The sequence below is a fragment of the Astatotilapia calliptera genome, chromosome 4 (assembly GCF_964374335.1).
Source record: "Astatotilapia calliptera chromosome 4, fAstCal68.1, whole genome shotgun sequence".
Classification (NCBI taxonomy): domain Eukaryota; kingdom Metazoa; phylum Chordata; class Actinopteri; order Cichliformes; family Cichlidae; genus Astatotilapia; species Astatotilapia calliptera.
The window spans coordinates 8,958,198-8,980,094 of NC_137425.1; the positions used below are offsets into that span (position 1 = coordinate 8,958,198).

The window sequence follows — 21,897 nt, forward strand, 5'->3', positions numbered from 1 at the left end:
AGCTTCAATTGTCATGATGCCGATGAACCCAAACATGATGCCACGGGAGTAAAAGCATACTTGGACAGAAAAAAGACTCCCAAACCCACAGTGGGACACTATTAGTCATGGATTAGCCTCCCCAGAGCTTGGATCCAACATTACTGACAAAGAAAGAAACAACAGGCAGCCAACATCCAGAGAAGAGCTTTGAATATCCTTAAAGAAGCCTGGAGAAGTATTCTTGAAAAATGCTTTTACAATAAAAAATTACAGTAAAGTCTAACCATAAGAGACTTCAGGCTGTATTAAATAATGAAGGTAGTCGTGCCAAAAACACTGACTTTCAAGCTTATAGTATTCGGCAAGCACGGTTACAATTTGTATTTCATATTTCTAACAAAATATAATGAAATAAGTGTGGCTCAAGCCTTTTACACATTATTCCTGAAAATAATGTGTATTGATAATCTGAGAGTGTTTTCTGTTTATTTTGTTTCATGTTTCTATTCTCTTTCTGCTTTATTGTTGATATCTACGACAAAACAACAACAACACGTAAAGATAATACAGCTAAAAACAGTGCGGTTATGTGTACAGCAACAACGATCACGTCAATTAAACTCTCTGCCTGTGGATCTTGTTATCCCTCAAGCTAAAATATAGAAGGAGCACGTGAAGGCACCATTGCTCATGCAGACAAGTTTAAAGAATGAGGAACAGAGAATAAACTAAAATTAAACCTCCCAAGTGAAACCATGAAATAAATATCCCCCTTCGAGACATTTTCCCCCATTGCAAGTCTGATAAACCTCGGTCTCACAGAGTTGGGAGCTTCATAAATCGCTTCTTCACACCCCAGATCCGTTTCTTGGTTCGGATTAATGCAGTTTAAAGGCACAATTGGTGATTAACTGTGGCTGTAAGTAAATTACTGCACTTAATTCATGTGGATTATTCATCTCTGGGCTCGGACTTGCGCCAGCGATCGCTACAACTTTAAGAAATAAATTGCATGTTTTTTTTCTTTTCTTCAGGAAATCACATGGAGGTGCTCCCGTGCTCACATGACAGACTGAACCATGGCAGGAGAGATCAGTGAAGGTAGAGTGCCAAAACTTCTTAAAAGTCCTTTTTATGACAGTATCGCCAAATGATTTCCACATTGGATTTATTTATTTTTCTCGACGTTGCGATGTCGGAAAAGTTTAAAGTGTGAATATTCCTGCGAACTAAAATCGCTATGAGAATTTCTGAGTAGGCAACATTACGATCGGAATCAATCTTCTTTTGAAAAGCCCTCATGTGCGCGTTTTATCTCACCAGTTGATGCTTTCTTGATACCAGTAAAGCTACAGTCTTGGTGATTTTTCCCGGTAAAGGTTATGTAAGCGGTGAACAGTGCTACTTAGTTTGGGAGCTGTTTTACTTCCATTTGGAAAACTTTCCCTTGTCCACTGAAATACCTAAAAACCCCGTAGTGATCTTATCTGAGCTGTATTAATCTTATCTAGTCCGCACTGCTCTAAAACTGAAGTTGTTAATATAATAATTCCCGATGTTTTTTCTTTCTTTCTTGTTTGTTTGTTTTTTTGTCTGTTTTTTGGATGCCTTAAAAGATTCAAGGCAACACAGTAGCCTGTAATTTCTATGAGGGGTAATATAAAACCACGAGATAGGAAATAAATCCTGTAGTTTCATAAAATTAGTTTCTCGTGACCCCTGCACTGGTTACCACTTCATTATAATGATGGCATATTTCTCATATTTGGGCAGTTGTGATGCTATGTAGGTGTTGTTCCTCTTTTAGGCTCAGTTCCTGCCTATTACAGGGAAGTGCATGAGGCCATCCGCTGTAGGACAGATGAGAGAGTGCAGGTTGAGGTTTTTCAGCGGCTGCTCCAAAGGACCGATCTCTCCAAGGTGGTCTTAAACCAGGTGCGGGGTCCACATTTAAAGCATTCATGCTGCGACAGGTAGAGACTGCATTGTTATCTAAAACTGTAACTTTTACTTATTAACCGGCACTGGCCCAAAGCAGCCTACTGTAATGGACTATACAGCCCACACTGAACCGAAATAATAGAGGAATATCCCATTGACTCATCCCTATTTTTTGCATATTACCAATGTGACACATGCACTCACAGTTTTATAGTGACATGAGGCTGGCATAGAAAAGGATTACAGACTGGTGAATTGAAGCCTTTAGTCAAAGAGACAATTTAATAAATTAAATGGGCTGCTATGCCACATTTTTGCTCAACTGTTCACTTTAATTTTGATAAGGGATGCTTTGTGAGTTAGTGTTAGCAAATGCAGACAGAGTAGATAAAGACATAATATTTTATCAGGTCGCCACTGTGAGATAGGCTCCAGTGCCCCTGTCACCCTGAGTTGGAGGAGTGGTTGAGACAAATGATAGTGGGATGAATATCTTATCAGCAGGAAGTATTGTTGGCTTGTAGGCATTGAATACATAGCGGTGTAGCCCCGTGGTTTTTGTTTGCATTAATGCTGAGATGTACAACACATCCACAATATGAAATTCCTCTGAAGTTACAATGTCTGCAGGTTTCCCATTTCCCCTTCCCTGACCTCATTGCATATCATTGCCTTTGTGTATACTGCGCACTTTTCGCAAAAGGAATGCAAACCACATTTGAATTTGGTTGTCAGACTGTAAGATTGTGACCCTGAGGCCATATTGTCTTTGTTCTCTTCAGATTGCTGAGCATCTTGACTCCTCCGATGGATTCCTGAGCAAATTATCACTCTATAAAGCACTCGCTTTGATTGCTCTCGCTCAGCAGGGCAAGCAACCGAGTCCCAAACTCTTGGAGAACTGCATACTAGGTAGGGGACAGTGACAGCAGTGTAGTAAATGTTTTACTTAATGAGTAGTTTGGAAAGTCTTCAGTGTGTAAAACGGCAACGCCAGCATTTCCTCTGCTGTCAGGATAAATCATTTGCAAAGATACAAATGTCGCTCTTTTTATTGACCATGTAGATGTAAGGTTTCACTTTTAAATAGAAGTTTGTTTTTTTTTAAATGACAGCTCTAAACTGAAAAGTACCAACTGCATAAAATATTCATTTCACTTGCCTCACGTGGCTTCATTTAGTTTTATTTTATTTTGGTAGGGAAGACTTTGCTATATTTAAGTGTTGCATTCTTTCACTAGCCCCACAGAGGGAAGATGACAGGGGGAGAGGTTTTTATGGTTTTCATTGAGGTAGCCATTATGCTGGCTTGAGTTAGATCCATCCCCGACCTTCTGTGATTATTTAAGGCTCTCTCTGTTATTTCAGGTGTGGCCAGTGTGGCAGCTTGCTGCATGCCACTTCCTTGTCAGCTCCAGAATGAGTCTTATGCATTTGTGGGAGTACATTACATTCAATTCACGTTCTTCCTGGAATGTCCTAGAAGAAATGAAAAGCAGATCACATGAATGCTACACACAATACTGGGCTAGCAGGAGACAAACAGAGGGAAACACGTAGTCTTGGTTTTAACATCGGCATTCCTCGCAGTTGGGAAATTCACTTCTCTCTAGATTCATTGATTCAATCACGGAAAACAAATATTGGATCTTGGTTGTTGCTGTGTGGTTGTCAGAGTTACCGAAACCTCAGCTCGGGGAGCCGAGGGACCTGAGCACGCTGAGGATGCAGCCGGCTCAGGACGACGTGCTGACATTGTCGCAGACGCTGGACGAGCTTCTGGGGAAAGACACGGTCCAGGTGGAGCTCATTCCTGAGAAGAAAGGCCTGTTCCTCAAACATGTGGAGTACCAGGTCACCAGCCAGGTAAAACCTGATACATTAAATATGTGTGTTACAATGGTCTAGAACACTATGTGAACTACTACACTATTACTCTTTCTCTTAAATTTTCTTGTCTTTTTGTTTTATTCAGCGTTATAAGATATCAGTTTACCGGCGTTATAGCGACTTTGATGTCTTCCACGAGGTTTTGCTTCAGAGATTTGCCTACAGAGTCGTGCCAGCTTTGCCACCTAAAAGGATGTTAAAAGGAGGTAGGTCAGGGTCTTTGTTTCTGCATCGAATCATTTTACAGTTTATTTTTTTTAGCTGAACATGTCTGTTACTTCAGATTTGTTTGGAGATTATTTGGGTGTATACTCTCGACAGAATGGTTGACAAACACGTAGCCAAGCAGTTTGGCGGGTAAAGAATAAATAATAAGAATAAAGAAACTAGTGATGTGTAAAAATCCAGCTGTTTCCTCTTTATGTAGATTCTTATGCACTGATGAATCCTCACAAACACGCTTGGTTAGACACAGACTCCCTTACGTCTTAATCAACTGTAGAATATTTTAAAAAAATGCATCATCATATGCAAATCAACCTTTCCACCATTGGTGCTTTTTGATGCATAACATCGGAAGAGTTCTCCATTTATGGTTTTTGAGTAAATTGACATGGACTTCAAGTTTAAGCTAAAGTTTGCCCCCTTTTATACCCCGAACACCCCTCTCTGTCAGTGCTAACACTCCTGGTCAAACTGCTCATCGTGTTTGCTCTCTGCTGCGTCTGTCCACAGTCCTGACCTCGCTCTCCGAGCGGGAGTTCATTGAGGGGAGGAGACGTGGCCTTGGCAGATTTCTTAACTTGGTGGCTCGACATCCTTTCTTCTCAGAGGATGAGCTGGTCAAGACCTTCCTCACTTTCAGTGGCTCTGTATGTCGTTTCTTTAACTTACTCCCTGTTTCTTTTGTGCTGGCTGTTGCACAGTAAGCATTATGGTCATGATGACTGACAGTGCAATGCATCCTGTTTTAGCTAATCTGTGTCGTCGTCCCCCCCCCCAAACTCTGACCTCCTCACCCTCCTCTTCCCACACAGGATGTTCAGTCTAGGCTGCGTGACACTTGTAAGAAAACGGGTGACGAGTTCATGATTAACAGAATCGCAACTCAGGCAAAGGTTTGCACATGGCTGATGACTCCAGTTGTACTTTTCTCATAAAGAATCGCCTGCTTTTAAAGATTCAGACGGCACAAAAGAGCTTTGCCTCGCTTGCGTTACAGGAATATCTCCCAGCTGACATTCAGGCTCAGTTTTCGACAAGCAGAGAGATGATTAGAAATATCCACAACAGCTTCCAGAGGCTGCGGGACAGAGCTGAGAAAATGGTGGAGCGCTCTAAGGACAATGCATCTGATCTCCTCATGTTTGGCAAAGAGCTCAGGTATTTTATTATTACGGGTATAAACTTAATCTTTCTGTAGTATCCGCAGGTATTGGAGTTTTTGGTAATAAGGTTCAAATCCTCAGTGTTATCTGTGATTCTGTTCCTGGTTGTTAACTTGAAATGAGTTTGGCAGCTAGCACACCACAATATTACTTTCTCCCTCTGTAATATTGTATTTTCTGCAGTACACTGGGCTCAGATGCCTCGCCTCTTCCCTCCTTGGCCTCTTCACAAAGCACCTGGGGGACCCTGCGCCAGTCGCTGAAGAGCCTTTCTGTGGAGTTTGCTGTGCTGTCTGACAAAGCTGCTCAGCAGGTACAGCCCTCAGTCTTTCATCTTCACCACCTGCTCTGCTGTGTTTGTCCAAAACTGGCACTGGGTAATAAATGTTGTTTTGTTAATGTCCTCAGGGCCGGCGAGAAGAAGATGATGTTGTGGAAAAATTGAATCTTTTCCTGGATTTGCTGCAGTCGTACAGGGTGAGTGAGTTTCACTTTTGGTTCTCGCCTTTCACTCCACCTCCAGGGGATCCTCAACCTTTTGTGTGGCAGTTACTTTTGTTCTGCCTGCTGTTTTCTGATAGAAGCACAATAAATATTTGTAAATTTAAATTGAAGTGCATTTAGTAACCAAAGTCAGACTATTATGTAATGGACTGTTTTAACCTCACTCCATTGAAATTGCTGTTTTTATTCGTGGGTGGAATTTTTTTGATTTTGCAAAGCAGCTGGTGGGTTAACAAGAAATCATTTTCCACAGCGTCTATCAAATCTATTAACCAAAAAACAACATGCATAAAGTTCTTCCATTACCCCTGGTTGCTATGTGCAGCACAGCGTGTTTCCCTACAATTTGTAGTCAAATAAAGAAGTACTTTGTTTCTCAAGGATCTCTGTGAGCGGCATGAGAAGGGCGTCCTCCATGAGCACCAGAAAGCATTGCACAAGTACAGTGTGATGAAGAGGCAGATGATGAGTGCCACTGTGCAGCACAAAGAGCAGGCATCTGTGGAGCAGCTGGAATCGCGAATTGTTCAGGTGATCATTTCATCTTCTCTTTTTGTGAGCCTTTAGAGTGTGAACTTCTTTATTGCTTTAAAAGTAAAATTCTACAGTGACTGAAGTTCATATAAAAGTAACATGTGCCCTGAAAACACACACACTGACCGTATAATTGTGTGGGTTTGCATATGAATGGAGCTATAGCCTTGTGAGCCATTAAAAAAAATAAAAAATAAATGTTGGGATGAGAGAAATTTGTCAGCTGCACATTATCCTGTTCCACTACATCCCAATGGTGCTCTATTAGATTGAGATGTATTGACTATGAAGGCCATTCGAGTACAGTGAACACATTGTCATGTTAACCTGCTGAAAATGGCCATCAGAAGATGGGGACAATGTGGTCATAAAGGGACAGGCATACTCCTCAATAGACTGTTTAAACACTTAACTGGTACAAAAGCACCTGAAGTATGCAAAGAAAATATCCCCGTGTTTCTACATCACTATCACCAGCCTGAACGAAACAGGGTGGATCCATGCCTTCATAATGTTTACACCAAATTCTGACCTTACAATCTGAATCTCACAGCAGACATCAAGACTCATCAGTTTCCAGTTGTCCAGTTTTGGTGAATCTGTGTGAATTTGTAGACTCGGCTTCTTGTTCTTAGCTGACAGAAATGGTATCTAGTGTGGTCTTTGACTGTTGTAGCCCTTCTGCTTCAAGGTTAGATGTGTTGTGCATTCAGAGACGCTCTTTTGCTACTTTTTATTTATTTTTCTGTTGCTTTCCTATCAGATCGAAGCAGCCTGGCCATTCCACTCTGACCTCTGTCATTAACAAAGCATTTTCAAGCCATTCTCTGTAAACCCTGGAGATGGTTATGCAGACAAAATATACATAAAGTGTCCCATCAATGCATATAATGCTCTCTAAAAACAGAGATTATTAGTTGACTGATATGTGAGATATGTATTATGTACAACAGTCATAAATGAATGATGAAAGGTAATTGCAGTGTTGACGTGACAACACAAAATGGAAAATTTTAAATCCTATAGAATCTTTTAAATGTAATTGAATAATTTGTGTGCTTCTTGTTTTGGCAATGAGAGTAGAGCTTCATCATGTTTTATTTTTTTTCCTTATTTAGTACCAACACTTGTACATATGAAAATAGACAATGCTTACTCTATATAAAGTGTTTTATTTCTAATCATTCCCATCCTTTAATAAACGGTAAAGACATCTTACTGTATGTTTATTCTAATAACAGCAAGAAAATGCCATCCAGACCATGGAGCTGCGTAACTACTTCTCCCTATTCTGCCTTCATCAAGAAACACAGCTTATCTTCACTTACCTTCCGATTACCTCGCACATTCTCGGATCTTTTGTTAACTCCCAGGTCCAAGGACACCGAGAGGTGAGACAGTTTTTTGAAAATAACTTTTCTACAGATCCGCCTTTATGGCGACACCACTCCAGGAAGGTCAAATAAGTTTTAAATTGGCTACTGAAACTGATGGATGGTACAGCTGAACAGACCGAACTTTTTCATCTGGGATTAGAAACCAAGCAAAGCAGTAATGGTTATGTACTTCCTTCTGATCGCTGGTTTTCAGTTTCTGTGGTTCAAGTACTTGAATGCTTCTTTTTTTTTTTTTAAAGCTGGAAACTATTGAGCAATATATTCTGTGCAGTAAAATACACTATTGTTTTCCCTTTCTTTTTAGATGGGGGAGGTGTGGAGTGAATTGCAGCCAAAGCTTGGGTGTCTCTTCAGCGGTAACAATGGACTGAAACACTCCATCTGAAACCTAAATGTACATGAGATGAAAAAGGAAAAACACAGCCACTGAGGATTACAAACTACAAAATAATGCTAAAGGGGGGGAGCAGAGCTTTTTCATTCAGTTTTGTTTTGTCTGATCATTGGCCATATCACCTGCATGGAACAGCTGGCTCGTAAAACACTTTATGCTCTGCTTCTGCGTAAAGTCCAGTTCACCATTAACTTTTTATAATTATTTGAACATGTCAGGAAAATCCTATGAAGTGTTATTTTACAACGGATACAAGGCTGGTGCATTAATTTCTGCTTTAGTTAAAGCACCTGTATGTGATATTTAAATTTTCCACACTAAGATGAAATAAGTAGTAAAGGACAGAAAGGCTGACTTTATTAAAGGGTGGGACTATTAAAAACCTTAATGTTCTTGCTTAATAACATTGAACCAGTATATTATTTTATTTTATAAATGTTAGTTCGTAGGGATGTGTATTGGCATACTTTTCCTGCTTTTTGTTTTTTTTACAACAAGAGTTTTCGCTGCCTGAAGTATTTGCAAGCGTCCCAGTTTTTATTTTATAAGCTATTTCAAACATCTGACCTTAAACTGTAGGATAATATGAAGGGCAGAGGTGAGATCTATGAAAGGATAATGTCTGGCACTAGTGACATAATGTCAATAATAACACTATAAGCTATTGATTTACTACCAAAGACAAAGCTGCCTAAATACACTCCTTTGCTGTACATAAAAGCAGGACTCCTGCATCACCCCAATTTAACAATCATCACTTTTAATTTTTTTAAGAAGATTTTTGCGCACATCAGCCAACAGATGTATTATTATCCGGACAAAAATGTCTGAATTTTGCTGGATTTTCTTCTCATTCACTGTCTGACTTTGTACTTTTCTAAAATTATGTACATTTTTGGTTTTTTGTACACACATATAACAGAGAATATACTTTACTCAAATATATGTAACAAAGGTGCAATTTGGGGTTCATGTTAAAGAAGCTATGTTCCAAATTGCAAATGAACTGGTTTAAACATGTATTTTATGAAGAAACTCCCATACAGTATGAAACAATTATTTTAGTAATCGCCTTAATTTTGGAAACGTGCTGCACAGAATATGAAACCTAATGAATTCAGAACTGTATATACTGTAAATATTCCACTAAAGAGGTGCTTCCTGAATTGTGTTGAATCAGATACTCTAAAAATAAAATGAGAGTATGGATGTTTTCTTTCAGTGTAGTGCTGCTTTGATTTTCATGGGGAAAAATCCCTGTAAAGAAATAAAAAGGTTTCTAATTGTGTTACAGCTGCGTAACATGTAAACCTTCCACAGGATATCTTCGTTTCCTCCGCATAATGACACAAAACAGCCGTTGGATTATTCCTGGTATTTCTCACAGGTTTTATATTGGTCCCTGATGTAAATGCCACCAGTAACAGCTCGATTATTTCCCTTCAGAGCTCCTCCACTTCTTCCAGCGTGTGGCTGAGAATCACATCGTGACCCTGAAACTTGAAGTATCCAACAAATTTCTTCTTCTGCAGCATCAGAGGGAACCACAGTATATCATCGGCCCACATCTGACTGAAAGGAATTTTGTCACGTTCGAACCACTGGGGCCTCATTTCTAGAAAACAAAAGAAAAAATAATTAGACCTCCGGAGAATGAAATAGCATTTTATCATCTGCCTTCAGATATCATCTGCCTTTTCACTGTCATTTCTTAGTTACTGTCCAGAGAATGGAGAGAATTATTATTAAATCAATTCAAGTTGCTTTAGGACCTCAATCCTAAGTAGACAACAGACATCTGTATTACAGTAGTGCAGATAACACTTGCACTCATTTCCTGCCTTATCTTATCTGTTTTATACAAAACAAAACTTTTATATGATAAGCTGTTAAAATCAAACACTTAATGTTATTTGATGTGCCTTAAAACGCTCATAAGTGTGCTGAAATAATTATTGTCACTAAAATTACTCTTTTTAGAATTTTTCTAGTCAAAGATTAGAGAGAAAAAACTCCACCATATTCATTCATTCTTTCTTAACCTTAAGAAGATGATAGAAATGGTTGGATCTTTATTTTTTTTTTTAATTTAATGGCTTGACTAGACTATTCTTGACTAAACAAACCTCATACTTAATTAATCCCCCAATTGGTTATTAGTATTTTCCAACTTTAATTTCTGTCTTGTTAAATCAGTGTTAAAACCACATTACACAATTTCCCTTAACTTCACCACATTTCAGTTAAGCTTTTTTCCCTCTACTTATTACTTCACCTCCTGACTGTTTGACTTCTTTTACCCTCCAGACTCTTTGGTTCACTGCTAATGCCTGAACGCTCGAGGAGCTGAGGTTTGCCGAGCGCCTCCAGACTTCACCTTGCTGACCTTGGCTAAATTGCCTGGAAAGACATCCTTGCAAGTTCTTCCTGCTAAGGGCATCAACTCTTCTTTGTTTATTTACAATCTTTACCACTGAGAGCACAATTATAGATTTTTCTTTCCACTTCACAAATATACTACACACGCTCCTACTTCTGTGTATCTCACACAAAACAGTCAAATAGTCAAACAAAATCCAACACAGGATACGACTGGTTTAGACAATTGCAGACCCGTTTCCAGACTTCTACTAATTTCTAAAATAACTCGCAAAACTACTGCTTACCAGCTTTTTCAGCTTTTTCAGCTGGTTGAGGGACATTGTACTTAAAAAAAGTATACCAGTGACCAGACCAAACCAACAAACATATTATTGATCTGGTATTTCTGGCACTGCTCTCAAATTTAATAATAGTTATTTGACAGAGACTTCAAAATTCATAATAACTTTGTCTTTATCTTCTCTTTTCCCATGTGACATCTCTCAAAGCTCCACCCTTGTACCATTTCTGCTTTCATTACATATTTCATGTTTTAGAGATCTCATATTTCTTACTGCTGCTCATCTGATAATATGTAGCTATACTTTCCTATTACACCTATCAACCAGTTTTCACTGTCATTACCGACTGAGTGTCTTTAAGTATCTCAAAACTGAGGCCCATGTGTTCAGGCCTGACAGCTTCTTTAAGGAGATCGGTCATTAGCCCTGCAACATCAAATAATCTGTGAGGAGTTTTGCAGTTATTTTGACCAGCATTTGAATTTTGAACCTCAGCTCTCTAGCCTCATGTACTCATTTCTTTCAAATAAGAAACATCACTAAAATCAAACCTTTATTGTAACCTTCTGCTTTGAACACACACTCCAATCTTCTGTCTGCTGTAAGTTATTGTACCTTACCTTTGATTTGCACTACTCGGTCCTCCCTGCTAGGGAGGACCGAGTAGTGCAAATCAAAAACCACAAAGTGCTTGCACATCACGCCTATTCCTATTCTTGCTATCATAAACCTTGCATGGAACGCAAACGCCATGAAACCCCCCCAGTGACGCCTGACTCTAGTTATTAGAAGAATTTGGCTTCAATTGCTTTGCTCAGACTGCTTGTTTCACTTTTAATTTTGCTGGAAAAATATAAAACTAGAAGAGCCTGCAAAACAAAGCCCCCTGAAGATGTCAGGAGGAGGTCAAATGCTTTTCACAGACTTCATAGAACTCTTAACTATGAACATCTGCTCCAGTACTGCGCAATTATTAGCTATATTATAGTTTTCCTTGCTACTTAACATTTCTACTCAACTCCATTTAAAAAGCTTCTTTCGGCTGCTCACTTATTATTAAGGGGTCACCAAAGTGGATGGATTTGCATATTCAACAAATTTGATTTTATAAAACCTTTAAAATATTATTTTCAATAAGAAATGTGACAGATATGAAAAACGAACTGTTGATATAAGTTTGGGTCAAACATCACTTTAACAGTAAGTTACAAAAAATGGTTTATATCACGTTATTAGGACTCAATTATATTTATTATAAATATATTAAAATATAAAATATTTTCGTGCCAAACTGTTAGGCACTGTGCAACAAACAATCTTTGCATCTCCTCTCATAGGACACCATTATCTGAAACGTATAGGCAACAGTGAACTAAAATTCACCACCCCAAGCTCTCTCCTTCCTCTCATTTCAACCACTTTCAAACTATGATACCACTGGATTTCTTCATTTTTCAGTGTGGTGCAGCGGATGTGATACCATCGGATTCTGTCGGTTCTCCATTATATGTGTCGGCTCTGAAAACATGGACATCAAGTAGCTGCGTTTCTCCCACAAATTCAAATTTGATATTTCCGATCTTGTCGAGTGCATCCACCGTGAGACCACTTTCTTCTTCCAGCTCTCTGAAAGGAAAAAAACATCAAATAAATGATTAATTACGTGGGTCTTAAAAATAAGCTCACCGTAGACGTCACACGGGCACTAAAAGCAACTAAAAATGGCAAAGTAATGATATCGGTGGTTCTAGGACACAATCTATTTGTGGCATTTGCTTTACCCTCTACACAAAACATTTTAAGATTATTAAAAAAAATTAGTATGAGAGTGAAAGGTCTGGATAAGAGCTTGTGGGCTGAACATTGAGATCGGGGTCAAAGTGTTGTTGCAAACTGCAGAGGGTAGTAAAATATGCCAAAATAGCATGTTCAGGTTGACTGAATGTCAAATTTGTAGTACTTTTATTCTCTCCCATATTTATTTAAAAAGTAACTAACCATGAACTTACCATTAATACACTAATATGTGACGTGCTTTCTAATAAAAATGTGTCGTCAGAGAAGAAATTAATATAAGAGCTTTGTCGCTTTCTATGAAGGTGTGGCAGGGCGTGGTCTGCGGTGCCGCTGCAGAGGAGGCGGACGCACCTGAGCGGCATCCGCAATCACGCCTCGCCGGCATAAAGAGTCTGTACTGGGTCCTGTCAGTTCCTGTTTTGATGATGTGCTTGGCTGGTGGCTGGAAAGCTGCAGCCGTGTGTGTCATCATTCATTTACAGAATGTTAAATCTTGGTAAAGGTACACTTGATACATATCTTACTCATCACAAGAGCTTCAGAGATAAGAACTGTTAGGGGCAGGGATGACGACTTTTAAAAGACTGAAAAAAAATTCAGATTTTCTGGAACGATGCAGTAGCTCTTTTTGTTTTATTTTCAGGGGATTCATCCCAATCATAAAAAAAAAAAACCAACAACTGCAAAAATTATGCATTAGCAGCATCCAAGAAAACACTCCACATTAAAAGCTGCTGGTAGATGAGAGCAGCAAGTGAATTTTAACGTTCCTTTCACAGAATATTATACATTACACTCAACATATTAACAGACACTAATTTATATGATTAGGACTATTAATTACAAACTGCAGTTTTCCTCTTTTTCTTTTTCTTTAATCAATCACACTTTTTAAAAGAAGCTCTTTTGTCTAGCAATATTCTCAGTCACAGCACGTTATCTAAGGGTCCTCATTTTAGCTTTTTAGTCCCCAGTACTCAAGCCAAACACAACCTTAAGTTCCCTTCACTAAAAGAAATGTTTTGATTGGTGTTGGCCTATTCACTGACCAGGACTTATTAAATGGAAGGAGTGAAGCTAGGATTGAGAAGTGGGTTAAGATGATTTTCAGTATTGCCCTTACCTGACCATTACATGAAGAACTAAGTGTTTCTAACTCAGTCTTGTTACCCATTGCATCCAAATATCCTAAACACAAAGCTGGTCTCACTACGTGTTTAAGGAAAAACGGCTTGAGAACTCGCCCGATAGCTTTTTGGGGGTTTCCTTCCTTTGCTTTGAAACAAATTTCCTGCAGATGATTGATCACAGATTGTCCAGACTTCACATTAATGTGTTTCCCCCCACACACTTACAGAGTACTCAAAACATATCAAACTCCCTCTTTTTCAGTCGTTTTCTTAACCCTTGCACAACATTGGTACTTTGCTGTTGCATACAAACAGAGTTTCGTCTTAAAATCCCAAACCCAGTGTTATGTTTTGTCATATGTTTTTAATGGTTCATGTTAAAGCTATAAGTGTATTGATACCCTGGCAGATATCAAAGTGGATATTGATGTGATAATATGGACTGCGAAACTGATTAAACTAGATTTAGAACTACTTTAGATAAAACCACAAGGGCTATAAAAATTACACCTGTAAAACCCTGAAAGATGCTTTGTGTTTGCAGAAATTTGTGCCCCCCCCCCAAAAAACAAAAACCCAACTAGAAAAACAAACAAACAAACAAAAAACATAGTTGCACATCCAAACGTGCTGTGGTGGGGATTCAAGAAAATAGTTTGAGATGATTTAAGCTTTGGGATGAAGCATATTATCCTGATGGACGGAGTCATTAGAACATGAGCACACCGTGGTGCATAAATGGATGGACATGGTCATCAACAATATTCAGGTAGGCTGGTAGCATTTAGATGATTAGAATTTAGATCAGGGGTGTCAAACTCAAATACACAGTGGGCCAAAATTCAAAACTGGAAAAAAGTCGCGGGCTAACGTTAATATTTATTGAAATATATTTATTCCTCCAGATATAAGAATGAATCTTTTCTTATGGACTCAAACAAGTTTTGCTGAAAAACTGAATGTGGAACAAGCAAAGCTTAATACTAACCAATATATATATTAGCTGTATAATACCAGTAGGCCAGCTCTAATAGTAATTTGGTATGGCTTCGCGGGCCAAATGTAATTAGGCTGCGGGCCAAATTTGGCCCGCGGGCCAGAGTTTGACACCTATGATTTAGATGATGTTCAGCTGGTACTAAGGTGCCAAAAAAATATCCCCACACATTAAACCAATACTGCCCTGATACAAGGCAGAATGGGTCCATGCTTTCCTGTAGTTTACAACAAATTCTGACCCCATGATCTGAGTGTCACAGTCAAAATTGAGACTCAGACCATTTGACATTTTTCCAGTCTTCTATTGTCCAATTTTGGTCCCCATGAGAATCGTAGCTTCCCAATTAGTTTCGTCACACTTAAGACCACTTCATTTCAAAATCATTTAAATCGTGAGTCTATTTTTATTATAATTATTATTTTTTTAATATAAAAAATGTCGAACGCAACTAAACTTGCCTCCTAGCAGCGTCCTCAATGGTTTCTCCAGGCTGAACTTTGCCCCCAAACCCGTTCCACTTTCCAGCACCAAAGCCCCTCTTCTTCATACCCAGTAGCACTCTGCCCGGCTGGACAATGAGCACAAGGGTCAGCAGCTTGGAGCTCAACATCTCGCCTGAGTGTGGAGGTAAAGAAATCTGATGTTAAACTAACGCAATGCATCTCCACTGTGCTGCACAGTAAGCGTAATCAGCTGCACACTCCGCTGTGTGCTAACATGGTTACCTGCTAAGTAAAACTGTGCTAGCGTATTGAAAAAAGGAATTTTTTTCTCAGCGGTGGCCGAAAGAAAAAAGACGAAAAACTGCTTATAAAAACAGTATACTTTGAGTTCAACAACTCCCGCGTGCAGCTGCAGATCGGTTGTCACGTGATGTGCTGATACGTAAGAGCGTGGATGAGTACGATTGACGTAAACTCAGCTCACCGGGTCCATCGCTTTCTTGCTAGATCGGTTAACCGTGGTTACCATGAAATGTGTTCGACTAGAAACTGCAGCTGGTTAATGCTGCAGTTACAGCACGTGTTATCTCACGATAACCCAACAACAAATGGAGGTTATCAGTAATTTATTGATTGATTATTTTTATTTTGTTAATATAACAAAAACTGCTTCTAAAAGCTTCGTTATGTCTCTGATGGTTCTCAGTCATCCAGGCCTTAGAAGCGTATTTACTTGCTTTCATTTCTTATTATTACTAATAGTCTATAGACTATTAGTAATAATAAGAAAAGCAATAATACTTAAATGCACTTTAGTCATGCCTTACAAAAAAAGATTCCATCTGAAATCTGTAAAATTTAAGGTTCAGTTTACCATTCAAAAACTGAAGAACATTTTCCAATCTAAAATTGCAACAAATCATCTTTGTGGCCCATATTATTATTACAAGTTTATAGAGAAACCCAACCAGATAAACAACTGAATAAATAAAGGAAAATGGATGAATGGCTGAACTATAGAGAATCTGGAGAACTATCTGCATGTAAAGATCATTACTGACAGTCTCCCGGCCCTCAACTGAATCTACATTTAACAGCATACAACATTCCATAATGTGAAATCACTGCAGGGGAAATGAAGAAATGCCACTTCGTCTCCTGTACTTGGAGTACTTGGATGTCATGGTACTTGCCTCAGCTGGTAGCTCCATATGTTTTGATTTGGTAAAGTTTTACATCAGATGCTCTTCCTGACAGAACCCCCAAAGAGAGTGGAATCGAATTGGTGACCTTGGTGAGCCAATGTGTTATTCGCCAATCAAACTCTCCAAAGCGTTTTGGAAAGCATTTGTGCTTTACATATGCTGCAATCTATTCCATTAGGGGAGGCCTCGTCTGTCTTTGACAGTGTCACACCTTCTGCACATATTACAGCACTGTAATAAGAGTCTGGCTTAATATAGCCTGCCTGTTTTCCACACATTAAAAGATTTTGTACACAGTAAAAAAATAAATAAAGAAATGTGACCTAGGATTTCTCAGTATTGTATAAACTTAAAACAAATGGAAAAATAAATTAGGCACATTAGCTTCAATCTGTCCCAGATAGGAACACTTGTTGTGTACATGTTTTGCAGTAAGGGGACGTATATAGGCACGCACCTAACGATTTTGCCCTTAACCAATGAGGAGGGGGGGCTCGTGTATTTCGACGCAAGCGCAGTTCAGCATGCGGTACACGTGACTGCGCAATGTAATAACAATGTGGATGTTTTCCTTGCAGAGGAGATATCTGCACTTCTCGTTGTGTTTGATGAAGAAACTGAAGGGTAAGACGCCAGCGGAGCAGCGCTGGCTCCGACGGCAGCTTAAAGACCCGTATGTCAAAGCTTCCCAGGTCCAAAACTTTCGATGCAGGAGCGCCTTCAAGCTTCTAGAGATAGATGACAAGTTCAGGCTCTTACAACCTGGATACACTGTGGTGGACTGCGGAGCTGCTCCTGGAGCCTGGAGCCAGGTGGCAGTCCAGAGGGTCAATTCAGGTGTGACAGGTGAGAGGACAGGTGAGATCACACAGGTTTGTGGGAGGGGCGCCATGATATGATTGTTACGACGTTTAACCTAGAGTTTGTGCTTTTGCTAAGACTGTATGTCAGGGACGACTTTGAGCCCAACCTTACAATATTTTGTCCGATTTTTCCCTATTGCGTAGCGGTTCTGTAGTTTTCCAAGCGTAAAGTATTGTGGCTCATGCCTAATTTTCCTAATAAGATTATATAGGCATCATAAAATGTCATATTGATTGATTTCGTTTTTAAATATCTGCAGTGTGGTTTGAATATTAGCATTCAGAAACCGAAGCTGCTCTTAATATCCATCATGTCGGCGTTTATTCCTAGTGATGCAGATTGATGGGAAGAGTCTGCACTACATTTACCACACAAACAAAAAGCAGTGCTCTGCAAAAAACAGAAGCAGATGTGATAGACTGTGATGTATTACCAAGCTGAAAGTTATTGAAGCCTATGGCAGATGCATTAATAAAAGCAGAAAATTCACAAAAGAAACGTGTATTGATGATAATATAGAACATGTGCTATTATAATTTGATATAATTATGTGTTATTATAATTATCAAATGAGTTGTCTTGCTTCTCTAGTTGATCGTGCAAGGAAATAGACTGGCTTTTATATCCAGACTTGTCTTTCTTGTAGCTCAGCCTTAAATAACAGAAAAAATAAGCTTGTACATTAAAGTCACTATCTTTCCTATTACCTTAGATCCAGAGTTGCCTCGTGGTATGGTTGTTGGCATTGATTTGCTGAACATACCGCCTCTGGATGGTGCTCACTTCCTGTCCAATTGCGATGTCACAGACCCTGCCACACATGCCAAGCTGTTGGAGCTTCTTCCCCACGGCAAGGCTCATGTCATCCTGAGCGACATGGCACCCAATGCCAGCGGTTTCAGAGAGATGGACCACGAGAAACTCATCACAATGTGTTTGTCTTTGATAGACTTGGCTGAGAAAATTTTACAGCCCCAGGGTTCTCTTCTTTGTAAATACTGGGACGGGATCCTTGCTCATAAACTGCAGGAAACGCTCTCAAGTGTGTTCAGTAGTGTTCGGACTTTAAAGCCAGATTCCAGCAGAAAAGACTCAGCTGAACGATATTTCCTTGCTAGAATGTACAGAAGGCCAATAAAGTGATGTTTAATTATGGAGTGTGTGCTCCGTTCAGTCTGAGCATGACGAAGGGGCTCTCTTAGTGGCTGTCATCAAAAGATGGCACTGTTGAGGCATCGGTAAGGCTGACTGCTCCAGGCACAGAAGCAAACACATTAAACACTGTGATGCTGGCTTTTAAGCCCTGCAAACTTAACACAGCAGCAGTGAATCAGTAATATGTAAACCTATGCAAGAATCAGTTTGATATTCCTCAAGAGCCCAATGCAGTGCTTCTCTGAAGTTATTGTTTGCCCCAAGTGTTTGTTCTACACACTCAGACTGGTATTTGCTTTGTTACAGAAAGTCATCTACCAGTGGTGCTTATGCTAATAATTTGCACTGCCAGCCATGTAGAAATATGTAATAATTCTCTCACCGAGAGCTCACAGAGAGGGAAAACTAATACATAAGAGTCAAACACAGTATGACTAACTGGAAGTGGGATGCTACTCAAGTGTTATTGGGTTCTGACAGTGAAAACATGTCCATTTCCTGTGAAAATGTGATAAGCACAGTCATTTCAGTTTTTCTTTTTTTCTTTCTTTCATATTTTCACAGATCTCCTTTAAATCACTGAGGTGAACACTTTCATTTGTTTTTATTTTTTAGTACAACTGGTCATGAAATAAAAGCACATTTTGTAGTCGTATAGTGTCACAGTCTTGTCCTGACTTGAAGCGCCATTCACCAGAGCCAGATGCATATACGATATCTTTATCTTCTCTTCCCGTCTTAGTGCATTCGTTTTCATGTACAAGCAACTATCATTTTTGGAGGGCATTTTATGCTTTTAGTCCAGTGACAGAAATAGATTGGGAATGACTTGCCACAAAGGTCTCCAGCTGGACACGTACTTGGGATGTTGCTTTACCCTTTGGCCAAAAGGGCTCTGTCATGTACAAATGAGTGAATAACAATGAAATGCAACCAAGCGCAGAGGTTCAAAGGAGAAGGAGTTATTTCAGGCACCCCTGGTTCTAAAAGGAAAAATCTCCATTCATTTTATAAACAGAGATGCAATTTGCTGAATACTTCTACAGCTCGTATGTCTTTCATGGTTAAATAAATCAGTATAAAAGATTAACATCTGTGTTGGCAAACATTTGGTTCTTAGGTCAAGCCAGACGATAGCTTGATCTCAAGTAAAATAAGTATTTTTCTTTTGAATTCTGATTAATTTGTGGGTGGATTTGTAACAAGTCTACCATAAAAATAAAGTTCTTTAAATTTGCTTTTAAAGGTATAGTAATCCTTAGTACTGCAGTCAAAGCGAATCCAGTTTCTAGAGAGATAAACAGCCTAAAGAGGCTCTCTTATGGTTTTGGGTAGAAATGTTTGGAAGTTAGTAATTTACAACAGTTGAGTAATGAGGTCAAATATGCATAACATTTAGAGGATGTGCATGTTGCTTTTTAGATTTTAAATTTGTGCAAAAATGTTGAGCCACCTCATATTTCCTAATGTTTTGCTAGAAAAATCTCAAATGGGGGCAATGATTTATTTTTTTCCTGATTTTTATTTTTTATTTATTTTTTCCTGGTGTGTCTGGTCAAGTTCTTTTCTACTTTGGCATACCTCAGTCTTTTCTCCCTATTTTCCTTTCTTAAGAAGGAATTCACATCAGTCACCCTTCCACCAAGACCATTTGTGATGAAGATTCAGCGAACAGTAGATGGATCAAATGAAGGACCATGTGCAATCTGCTGTAGTTTGCTTTTTAGGCCTGACACTTCTTTTGTCCTCTACTTGTCCAGTTTCCAATTTTTTTTTAAAAGAACATAACACACACCCTGCCAAGATGTGACATTTTTAGCTAATAGTTTTTTGGGAATCGCCTTGATGGTCAGAAAATAGTATTTTTTTTTTTCAAACTGTTTTATCTTTGGCAAGAAATGGGAACCAATTATGTTTTGTTGACAGGTTGTTGGTAACAAATTACCCAAAGATACATTTTCAAATGGATTATTTGCTTACTGTTATGTGTATGCACAACACTGGTTCATCCACTGATTTTGGTTTCTTTGGTGCTTAAATGATTTATAGGTCAGTGCTTTGGCTTAACAAACAAACAAAACAAGACAAAAGAAACCTGGTGAGGTGCAAAGACGGGACTGAGAATGAGTGAAGAAACCAGCCAATGTCCAAAGAAAGAAAACTAAAAGGCCTTAAAGACCTTCAGAAAGAAAGAAGAACTAATGCAGAAACAAAACTACTTCAATGAAAACACACAAAAAAAGAATAGCTTCCCTGGAGGAAAAAAAAGAAAGAGGCGTGGCTCAAGTCTGAATATGAATATTCTGTTAAATTTCATTTTTGCCTTTTTCCCCCAAATGTGTTTAATGCTGAATGTATATCTGAATATATCTATGTCACAAACGGTAACTGAAAATATTTTATTCCTTATGAAAATACAATATAATAAATGACTCACAAGCTGTTCTTGTTTTGAAATCAGTTTAGTCCTAAATTGTTTTTTTTTTTCAAAGTCTGATCCTGCCATAAAAAGAAAATTAAAATCCTAATCGAGCTCAAATTTGCATTTATGCAGCAAAGAAAGAGATTGCTCACATGAATAAATTAATATGGCTGCTATCTGGCCTCTCTGTCTCAGGAGTGATGAGTAATACAGTGTGAACTGAAACATTCATGCCTCTTGGTAAAATTAACTGCATAGAAGGGAGACTGACCCCTAAAGATGATTGCTTAGAATGAACAGGAGCAGCCATGCCTGTTGATGAAGCTGATCGTGCAAGATGTGAACAGATGACCAATTTTACTTCTCATTACTTGTTGATTATTCAACCCTTTGCTATTTAGATTTAAATTATTTCAGAATTACTGTGGGATTTATGTAAATTCCATTGGACTCGAGTGTTTCGGCTCAGGATAAATGATGATTCATTCACAGGCTAATTCATTCTTCCCTGGACAGCTGCAGGTATCGTTGTAAATAATAGTAAATGAAGAGAGGAAAACAGAAAGCCACAAATTTTGATATTCAGATCTGTCTGCTGAGATGTGGTAATTACCTTTACAGTCTGCCACGTAACACCAGTTTTAACTTCTTTGGTTTGTTATTGCTGCAAAGGATTATATGAACTTTACTTTTCATAAAAAGTATTCTATCTTTAGCAGGTCTCAAAATCTGGATCATTTAATCTCAGATGAACTCCAAAACATCCATCCATCCATCCATTTTCAACCGCTTATCCGAGGCCGGGTCGCGGGGGCAGCAGCCTAAGCAAAGAGGCCCAGACCTCCCTCTCCCCAGCCACCTCCTCCAGCTTATCCGGGGGAATATCAAGGCGTTCCCAGGCCAGCCGAGAGATATAATCTCTCCAGCGTGTCCTGGGTCTGCCCCGGGGCCTCCTCCCGGTGGGACATGCCTGGAACACCTCGCCCAGGAGGCGCCCAGGGGGCATCCTTGTCAGATGCCCGAACCACCTCAGCTGACTCCTTTCGATGTGGAGCAGCAGCGGCTCTACTCTGAGCCCCTCCCGGATGGCCGAACTTCTCACCCTATCTCTAAGGGAGAGACCAGCCACCCTTCGGAGGAAGCTCATTTCCGCCGCTTGTATCCGCGATCTCGTTCTTTCGGTCACTA

General features: G+C 39.2%; 3 protein-coding genes across 7 annotated transcripts; 2 read left to right on the forward strand and 1 right to left on the reverse strand.

The window, feature by feature from the left end:
* Window positions 1-746: 746 nt before the first annotated feature.
* Window positions 747-9,251, forward strand: snx8a (sorting nexin 8a). 3 transcript variants are annotated; one of them, XM_026164446.2, is made up of 14 exons: window positions 747-901; window positions 1,017-1,083; window positions 1,790-1,917; window positions 2,706-2,835; window positions 3,599-3,789; window positions 3,899-4,019; window positions 4,549-4,685; window positions 4,851-4,931; window positions 5,036-5,196; window positions 5,385-5,514; window positions 5,610-5,678; window positions 6,087-6,236; window positions 7,481-7,630; window positions 7,941-9,251. In XM_026164446.2, exons 2-14 carry the CDS (start codon window positions 1,062-1,064, stop codon window positions 8,019-8,021), a joined length of 1,551 nt encoding a protein of 516 aa, XP_026020231.1. In that variant the 5' UTR covers window positions 747-901; window positions 1,017-1,061; the 3' UTR covers window positions 8,022-9,251. The 3 variants fall into 3 exon arrangements, with proteins under 3 accessions (XP_026020231.1, XP_080156320.1, XP_080156321.1); XM_080300194.1 differs by lacking the exon at window positions 747-901 and having other exon boundaries at window positions 942-1,083; XM_080300195.1 differs by lacking the exons at window positions 747-901; window positions 1,017-1,083 and having other exon boundaries at window positions 1,153-1,955.
* Window positions 9,252-9,390: 139 nt separating this feature from the next.
* On the reverse strand, window positions 9,391-15,594 carry nudt1 (nudix (nucleoside diphosphate linked moiety X)-type motif 1). Its single transcript, XM_026164448.2, has 4 exons — window positions 15,346-15,594; window positions 15,079-15,235; window positions 12,174-12,319; window positions 9,391-9,645 (listed from the first exon to the last, which is right to left on the reverse strand). The coding sequence occupies exons 2-4, from the start codon at window positions 15,228-15,230 to the stop codon at window positions 9,473-9,475; spliced, it is 471 nt and encodes a 156-aa protein (XP_026020233.1). The 5' UTR covers window positions 15,231-15,235; window positions 15,346-15,594; the 3' UTR covers window positions 9,391-9,472.
* mrm2 (mitochondrial rRNA methyltransferase 2) lies at window positions 15,112-18,942 on the forward strand. 3 transcript variants are annotated; one of them, XM_080300196.1, is made up of 3 exons: window positions 15,112-15,247; window positions 16,847-17,126; window positions 17,845-18,942. In XM_080300196.1, exons 2-3 carry the CDS (start codon window positions 16,877-16,879, stop codon window positions 18,273-18,275), a joined length of 681 nt encoding a protein of 226 aa, XP_080156322.1. In that variant the 5' UTR covers window positions 15,112-15,247; window positions 16,847-16,876; the 3' UTR covers window positions 18,276-18,942. The 3 variants fall into 3 exon arrangements, with proteins under 3 accessions (XP_080156322.1, XP_026020235.1, XP_026020236.1); XM_026164450.2 differs by lacking the exon at window positions 15,112-15,247 and having other exon boundaries at window positions 16,743-17,126; XM_026164451.2 differs by lacking the exon at window positions 15,112-15,247 and having other exon boundaries at window positions 16,743-17,114.
* Window positions 18,943-21,897: the final 2,955 nt, after the last annotated feature.

Coding starts and splice junctions, on each gene's coding strand:
- nudt1 (XM_026164448.2), bottom strand. CDS start 15,230: ATGTTGAGCTCCAAGCTGCTGACCCTTGTGCTCATTGTCCAGCCGGGC. Junction 12,320..15,078: donor ATTGAGGACGCTGCTAGGAG/GCAAGTTTAGTT, acceptor TTTTCCTTTCAG/AGAGCTGGAAGAAGAAAGTG. Junction 9,646..12,173: donor AGAACCGACAGAATCCGATG/GTATCACATCCG, acceptor TTTGTTTTCTAG/AAATGAGGCCCCAGTGGTTC.
- mrm2 (XM_026164450.2), top strand. CDS start 16,826: ATGTGGATGTTTTCCTTGCAGAGGAGATATCTGCACTTCTCGTTGTGT. Junction 17,127..17,844: donor TGTGACAGGTGAGAGGACAG/GTGAGATCACAC, acceptor CTATTACCTTAG/ATCCAGAGTTGCCTCGTGGT.
- snx8a (XM_026164446.2), top strand. CDS start 1,062: ATGGCAGGAGAGATCAGTGAAG. Junction 1,918..2,705: donor CCAAGGTGGTCTTAAACCAG/GTGCGGGGTCCA, acceptor TGTTCTCTTCAG/ATTGCTGAGCATCTTGACTC. Junction 5,515..5,609: donor CTGACAAAGCTGCTCAGCAG/GTACAGCCCTCA, acceptor TAATGTCCTCAG/GGCCGGCGAGAAGAAGATGA.